The sequence below is a fragment of the Emydura macquarii genome, unplaced genomic scaffold (genome assembly GCF_026122565.2).
Source record: "Emydura macquarii macquarii isolate MOO-44397 ecotype Brisbane River unplaced genomic scaffold, CSIRO-AGI_Emac_v2 contig_1390, whole genome shotgun sequence".
Classification (NCBI taxonomy): Eukaryota; Metazoa; Chordata; order Testudines; family Chelidae; genus Emydura; species Emydura macquarii.
This window is the reverse complement of record NW_027131527.1, coordinates 11,418,103-11,426,312: the sequence shown is the minus strand read 5'-3', so window position 1 is coordinate 11,426,312 and position 8,210 is coordinate 11,418,103. Positions and strand designations below refer to the sequence as shown.

Sequence of the window (8,210 nt, the reverse complement as noted above, 5' to 3'; positions counted from 1 at the left end):
TAAGTCTGTGCATAACACAAAAAAAAATTTTAATAAGGGGAGAGGAGAGGGAACATAGCACAGCAATACTGACTCAAAAGTATGCAAATAATTAAAACACCCATCCCACAGTATCTTGGGCAGTAGTTCTCTGCCTCAGTTTTCTCATCTTCTAGTGTGAAACTTCACTGGATTTAAACACACCACTTCCACCTTCCCTCCACTGCACCACACTTACCATTTGTTGTCAAAGGTTAGCAAGTGCATTCAGATAGGATCACTTCCAGCCCCTTCTTGGGGTAGCATAGGGGGGGCAGGGGCGTTGGAGGGAGGGAGGAGTGCTGCCTAACTTCTGTGTCTTGCTGCCCATCTCTTGTCTTGCTACTGCTTTTTTGCATCTAACTTAGCTGTCTTGGCTATGCAGGGTTAACAGGTATGAAAAGCAGTAAAAACCTGTCACTAAAGCAAGCAGCTATGACTCAATTAATATAAAGAGCAGATTTACTTAGGGCCATTTCTGCTGTGTCCCTTTTCAGAATAAAAGTTCACTTTTATGGGGGAAGATTTGAATTTCTTTTCTACATTCCTGGGTTTATCTTTTTCAACTTTCTTTCCTCTATTTCTGTATAGGTTAGTCATCCTTATGCAGCTAAAACAAGGAGTCAGTCATGAACACTCAACTAGTGAGAGCAGGAGGAGGAAAATTAAATTACACAATTTATATGTGAAAGAGAATTCAGTCTATCCCCTGCCCTGAAAAGATAGTTTTACTTTCCCCTAAAAGCTTGTGTCTTTGTTTTCCTTCCTCTCCCCAATCCCTCTTATCACCCTGTGGTCTCAGCTTTAGGCTCAGCCAAAGAGTCCAAGAGTAAGTCAGCTGGCTCCTGCTGAGATCCCATTCCTACCTCAGTCAAATGGGCCACTTGCTTCCATGTTCCTCAGATTTTTCTGTGTACATGCTCAGTAAATGAAAATGTGGTGGAAAGTTTGATTTTTGTAGGCTTTTTTTTTAAACAGCAAACTCCATTTCATACTTTCCATTTCATTTATGATGGTGAAAATATAGCTGTACTGGCGTGCCCTAGGTTTAGTATTTTCGTGTAGCTTTTTAGCAAAGTCAGAGCCATATATTATATATACTAATTCACATTTCCACTATGCATTCACCTTGCACATCTTTGATTTTTTTTTTTTTTTTTTTTGGCCAGAGTATCCCTACTCTGTTTGTCAAACGGAGCTTAAATCAAAATAGCAAGTGAAGTATAAACACACTAAAATATGTAAAGTATATCCTATTCCATGCCATAATAACTAGTTCTGTTATTGTACAATAAGAAATGTACAATGGAAGAATTTTCTATTTATATTTGATACTTAAGTTCTTCACTCTTTCCAGAAGATTGAATTAAAATTAGTCCAATAGCAGTTATATTTGTCCATCTCTTTCTTCTGTAGAGCTTGAGGAAGTGCTGGTGTGTAAGTTAAAGGAGTCCACACAGCTTTAACTTTTTTCAATTTGTTTTGAAAATAAGGCCAATGTTATATTTCCAACCATCTGCCATATATCACACTAGAAAGAGTAAAAGGGAGAGACAAGGGCAGGGGGATAATGAGACATGGATTGTTAGCTCACTGCTTAGGTTCTACCAGATGGAAATGGTCATTGTTGCAGGAATCCTGGAATCCAGTCACTTTTGGACTGATCTCTGGGTTGCAGCCCCCGTTTCCCAAATGTGTAACCATGACAGGCCCAACTATACTTACCAATGACAAGAACATTTCTTTCTAGGAGTCTGTGACCAGTGACTGATTAAAGTGATACAGCACACTTTTATCAGAACTAATGTATAGTTTATTCACCCAGAGGTGTACATTGCAAACAAAGAAAAGGGATAAAACAACAAAAGGCTGGTTCTTACCTACACTATTTTTCCCTGGGAAGTGGTGGGGAAGTTGCACTCTGCTCAGACATCCCTTGTCCTGGACTGGCAGTGATGGACAGTGCCTACAGCATGTTGTCTTTTCCTCACTGATTGACGGTCTCCATCTGCTGCTGTCTGCTCAAGGTCCCCTTCCTCCCTTGGCTTGGGACTTAGTTCCTTGGATTCCAGATTTGGGCCTCGTAAAAATAATGCTGGCTAGCCCAGCTGGAGCTATGCAGGTGAGTATTCTCCAATAGTTTCTTGAAGTACCCTTCATACTTTCTCTAAGGATACCTTAGCTTTGCTATTTCCCCTGCTTATAGTCTCCATTGATTTGATTCTTTGCAACCAGGCAGTATATGAAGCATATGAACTGAGCTGCACATTAATTAAAAAAAATACTTATTTTCCTTTTATTCTCCCTCAGTAACTTCCGCATTTGCATAGCAAGGGGACACTTTCTATTACCATGCAGTGTAAAATGTTTGAGACTGTTTCCCTGAAATCAACACACAAGATTGATTGGGAGTTGAAACAAAAAGCTAGAGAGAGATTTAGTTTAGAAGGGAACTTTTCTTAACTACTTATGCTGGGAAGTTTGTTACTGGTCAGACATGCTTTTGTTTCTGAGGCAGTTTTTTCCGGAGCTTCCCTAAACAACATGAAATCTAGTAAGAGTATTTGAATGTCGTTTGGGATACTACACCAAGTCCAATGCATTTTTGGGCTTCACACCGCCCCGTGCTTTTCACACGCATTTCTCTTTTGCTGTGGTGGACGGGACATGCACAGAAAACATAGAAAACTGACCCACTCCCCAGCCCTGCAATCAACTCCGCTCAAAGTGCGCTCTCTCTCCTCCATAACCCCAGCTCGGAGTCAGTGACAGGGCCACAAGCCCCAGCTGCACTATGGACGAGCTGGCAGCGGCCAAGCCAGCCAGAGCTGGGGCGGACAGAGCAGACAGGTGTCTGGACGTCCCCAGCGCGAACCGGAAGGCGCAGTAATCTAACTGGGGCCCTCGAGCTGCGAGGGCTACGCCTACTACTGAGTCCCGGAGGCAGGCCCGAGGCTACTCTCCGTGCTCATCAGACGCATTCAGGCAGGGCGGGGACGAATTGAAGGCTCTGGAACGGATCACAGTCACGTCCTGCTCGCTCGCCTCTGCGCGCGCCTCGCTGCCTGCGCCGGTCTTTCATAGGTTGAGAGCCGCTCGCGCCGCGCCCACTTTGTCTCCCGCTCCCCCACACTACCGCCACAAGCCTGCAGGCAGCGCTCACGGACAGCCAGAGCCGAGCGCTGCCCTCTGTCGACAGGTAGCTTTGTCCCGCTTCCAGAGCGCGGCGTTACTTACTGCGCCTGCGCGACTCTTCCAAAGTTCCTTCCCGCCTCCAAAGCGGAGCTTCACAGCATGGGGGAGGAGATGCGGTGACAGAAGAGCCGCCACCCTCGTTTTGGTCCAGCCTTGAGTGCCTCTGTCTGCGCGGGATCGGGTCTCGCGGATTCCGTCTGCCGTCGCCATGGCGCTGGGGCGGGAAGAGCAGTCACCGCTGGAGGAGCTGCTGGAAAGAAGCTTCTGTGAGGCGCTGGCCCCGGCGGAGAGGTACGGCCCGGGGGAGGGATCCGCCATAGCGCGCGGCGTTTGAAATGGGACCGAGCGGGGCTCGCGGCTCGCCGCCTTCTCAGCCTCGGGCGGGGGCCCGGCTCTCTCCGTCCCCTTGCGCCGAGCCCCCCTCGCTCGGGGTGTCAGCTGCGCTGTGCTCTGATTAGCGTGCCCAGGTGGCCCGATTTTCTAGGGGCAGTCCCATATTCGGGGCTTTGTGTTATATAGGCGCCTATTACCCCCCACCTCTCCTGTCCCGGTTTTTCACACTTGTTATCTAGTCATCCTAACCCCGATGGCTCCCGGGCCCCTTGGCTGGGGCTGCGCTGAACCCTGCTGGCCCCTCGCACTGGGGATCACCCATGTCCCGCTGGCCTGCTGATCACTTCTCTCTCTGAGGACCCCCATCCAGTTTTTTGGAAAGGGATGTGCTCCCTGCGGTCGGTGACCATTTCACAGGGGTCCTGTCCTGTGCGCTGTATGCTACTGCTGATATAGTCAAGGTGATTCACTGTATTAACCATTTGGTCACAAATATAAGTTGGCCAAACTTTGTAAGAGTGTAATATATTAATATATGATTTACTGTGATTGGCTAAGCCAGGAGTGGTTCAGTTTGTTTTGGGAGTCCCCAGGTGCTGTCATTGGGAGCTGGGAAATGGATCAGAAAGAAGCTGCAGTTGCAGCCTAAGCTTTAGCACCGTAGCTGGTATGTGAGATCCTGGGTCCCAATGTTTGGTTTCTGATTAGTAAGGAATAATGTGTGCTGGAACCAATTTACAGGCTGCATCTCTGTATTAAAAATAAGGGTGGATGTGAGCCACATTGTAGTGCTCTGCAATCTGCCTTTGGGGGTGGGAGGGAAGGTGACTTTCTCAAACAAAACAAAAGCCACCGTTGGAAAAAATGAATTTGGAGTTTCTAGACCTATGTATTGTTGACATGCGATCCAGATTTCCTTTATTGACTATTTTCAACCACATTTCCCAGAAAAATTCTACCTTGGAATGAGATGTGGCAGGGGATTAAAACCTTGATTTACATTACAAAGCTTGCTTCAGACTTAAATATGGAGTGGCTATGGCCACTCCGAACCCCATCATGTATCTGGTTGTATTAATATAACTGTTACTTAAGTTTTCAGAAGAGAGCAGTTGATTTCTGTGACACAACACTCAGCAAAGGTTTGAACAACAGATATCGTGTGTTAAGAGTCAACATAGTACAGAAAAATGAAGATGGTCCTGAGAAACACCTGACAATTACAGCTTCTCAGTCACTTGAAGACACAGAACTATGTATTCTAAGAAATGACTGGTAACTGATATTTAAATATAAACATTATCAATGAAGGGATTATCACGTTGGCTTATGAACTAAGTTCTCTGCATGCTCTCCTGGGTTTTTTACAGTCTTAAAGGTTAAAACAAATTTGAGAATATATTTTCCTAATACAATTGACTTAATATAATATCAACGTGTTAGTGCCTTGTTTTATTAGTCTTGAGAGCAGCTCATAGACTCTAAGGTCAGAAAGGACTGATATGGTCATCTAGTCTGACCTCCTGCATACCACAGGCCACAGAACCTCACCCACCCACTCCTGTAATAAACCTCTAACTTATGACTGAGTTATTAAAGTCCTTCAATCATGGTTTAAAGGCTTTAAGGTACAGAGAATCCACCAGCAAGTGAACTGTGCCCTGTGCTACAGAGGAAGGCATAAACCCCCAGAGCCTTTGCCAAACTGCCCTGAGGAAAAATTCCTTCCCAACCCCAAATATCAGTTAAACCCTGAGCATGTGGGCAAGACACCCAAGAAAGAATTCTCTGTAATAACTCAGAACCCACTCCATCAAACATCCCATGACAGACCATTCGTATATCTACCACCAGTTGTCAAAGATCAGTCAATTGCCAAAGTAGGCTGTCCCATCATACTATCCCCTCCATAAATTTATCAAGCTCAGTTTTGAAGCCCTAGGTTTTTTTGCCCCCACTGCTCCCCTTGGAAGGTTATTCCAGAACTTCACTCCTCTGATGGTTAGAAACCTGCATCTAATTTCAAGTCTAAACTTCCTGATGGCCAGTTTATGTCCATTAATTCTTGTGTCCACATTGGCGTGTGTCCACATTGCTGCTCAACTTAAATAATTCCTCTCCCTGGTATTTATCCCTCTGATGTATTTATAGAGAGCAATCATATCTCCCCATAACCTTCTTTGGTTAGGCTAAACTAGCTAAGCTGGTATCGAATGTCAATTTTATTGTTATCTTATATTTTTCACGTCATTTTTTCATGGCTTAATAATACTCTAAGAAACATGCAGAATGAAACTGTAATCATGCTGTTTTATGTTTGATCTGCTACCTGCATCAGTTAGCAATACCCTGGGAACAGCACTAGTGAAACTGATGCAAATATACAGAGATGTTCTTGCGGAATTGGATATTACACAAGCTGGTGAAAACACCTATGTTAGCTTTAGCTCCACTGAACAGAAAAATAGCTTATGACAAATTATAGAGGATAATAATTAGGCAGAGGAAGTGATGTTGCTTGAATGCAAGAATCTCTTGCTTCCTGAGGTGGCGTGGCTTCCAGGAACACTGATTCTGGAATGTATGTAGGTTATACTTTTCTCAAGATATACAGGCTCAATAAGAATGGCATAATCTGAGTTTCATTTCAGATTGCTAAATTTGAGGCAGCTGTTTAGGGGAAATACAACAGAACTAGTTAAATGCAGAATTCCTGTTCTCTGGATTTCATGGGCTTTCCTTGCAGGGAGCTATACTACAGATGCTAAAGAAGTTGGCAAACTTCAGCTATATGAAGATAGGGCAGTGTCAAAAAGCAATCACTTTAAATAAGTTAAAGACTGGCTTTCAAGGAGAGGAAAGCGTATGGTAGAGAGTTAAATCTTGGTAGGGATCACACATTTTCAGACTGAGAGAGATGAGAGTTTGACTGCTTTTATAAGGGGCACTGGCAAGTACTTGTTCTCAAATGTGCTAAATTGGATAATCTGGTAGAATATGTCTTCCTGATTCTGTCCTATCTGATGTCACTACTGCAATTCATCTTAATCTTATTTTAGATTCTACTTTCAAATGAGCCTATATAGAACTGATAAAAAATCTTGCAGGATTCTGTTAGACTTTACTATAAATGAGTGGAAAGGCAATTCTGTACAAAGTCCATGATCGTGCACAAGATCTGAGTGCAAAATATACTGGATTAGTGTGTGAAACTGTTCTTAGTTGGTGGAGTTTGAATTATTTGGATATCTGTGTGTTGTCTGTCGAACGGAAATTTGTTCAGTTTTTCAGAAACGTGCTTTCTCACACATTAAAAGATACTGTTTCTGTAACACTTAGTGTAACTCGTGCTTGTTTTTGCTATTATAAATGATTTTTATTAATTTACTCTGATTTTGGAATATGAACTTAATTTCTAATATATCCTTATGTCTTACAAACAGTTATTGCAATTTGTAATTACTTTATAGGGATTCTGTTCCAGTAGTTCCAGGAGATATCATTCATTTAGAAGGAGATTGTCATTCTGGTACCTGGATAATAAATAAAGAATCTGGATATCTAATTCTGTACCCAGACTTGCTGCTTTCTGGCACTACAGTATCAAATAGTATTCGATGTATGAGAAAAGCAGTACTGAGTGAAAAGTTCAGGGTAAGTGCCAAAACTATGCAATATAAAATATCTTAAAACTAGTGACAAATCACAAAAAAAAAAGTCCATGCTTTGGAGCAGGGACATGACAAATGCCACTACCTGCCAGTTTTCCAGTATGTGCCTTTTGCCATCCCTGTGGAAATCTGATGAAATCTGGCTAGGTTATAAGCCTTTGAAAAATCATAGTTTACATATTATCAGAAACTTTCTAGAGCTTTGCACCAAGTTCCCTGGAAAATTCTTTGTGCATTGAGCATGGAGCTGAGCAGGACTTCATCTGTAATTGCGTCTTTGGGCTGCTGCAAACCAGGGTGGGGTCCAGGTGCAGGAACGGAAATCAGGGAGACTCTTTCCTGTGCTCTCCTTGCTGCCTCGAGGCAGCATGGGTGAGGAAAGCAACCTGATTTGAATGCAAAGAGGTGGGAGAAGTTCGTGATCCCATCCCAGTGGGCTGAGGAGAGGCTGGTCCCTGCTGCTGGCAGTAGCGTTCAAGGATTGGTGGTGCTGAAATGAGCCCCCTGCAGCCTGTAAGGGCTGGGGTGCGGTGCTGTTCTGCAACTTGGTCGGGGGTGTCTGGTCCATGCGTTCTGGGTTGTAATGGTAACTGCCTCCTGGGGACCCTGGTGGGGAGCAGGACTGGCTGATTGGCAGAGTGGGGAAGACCATACCTACAGAAAGTATTGAGCCAGCAGGGAGGAGTAAGGAGGGGTGGGAGAGGCAGAGGCTCCCTCAAGGCTGAAGCTCCTGGGAGAGGGTGGGTGCAGGAGCTCCTGCTTTCCAAGTCTATGGTTTTTAACTAAAACTCTTGAAAGCTAATAGGTACTTAAACTATTGCTATGTATGTCTGTATCGTCCATATGTGTGTGTATTCCTGATGTCAATTTAAAAACACCTTACACTCTTGAATTCAATATATTGTTAAGAAAGTGTCCAGTCTCCGCGCCCCCCGTCCCCACCCCCGGGAGGGGGGTGGGGAAAGGTGCAAGCTTGCACTTGGACAAAAATGT

General features: G+C 44.2%; 1 protein-coding gene across 2 annotated transcripts in view; it reads left to right on the top strand.

Moving 5' to 3' along the window:
* The first annotated feature begins 3,342 nt into the window (after positions 1-3,342).
* The window catches only part of DNA2 (DNA replication helicase/nuclease 2), a 49,577-nt gene continuing 44,709 nt past the window's right edge, over positions 3,343-8,210 (top strand). For both annotated transcript variants that reach the window (XM_067552634.1, XM_067552633.1), the window contains exons 1-3: positions 3,343-3,504; positions 4,642-4,821; positions 7,017-7,200. In XM_067552634.1, the coding sequence (XP_067408735.1) occupies positions 3,422-3,504; positions 4,642-4,821; positions 7,017-7,200 (447 nt within the window). In that variant the 5' untranslated portion in view covers positions 3,343-3,421. The remainder of the gene's footprint in view (positions 3,505-4,641; positions 4,822-7,016; positions 7,201-8,210) is intronic.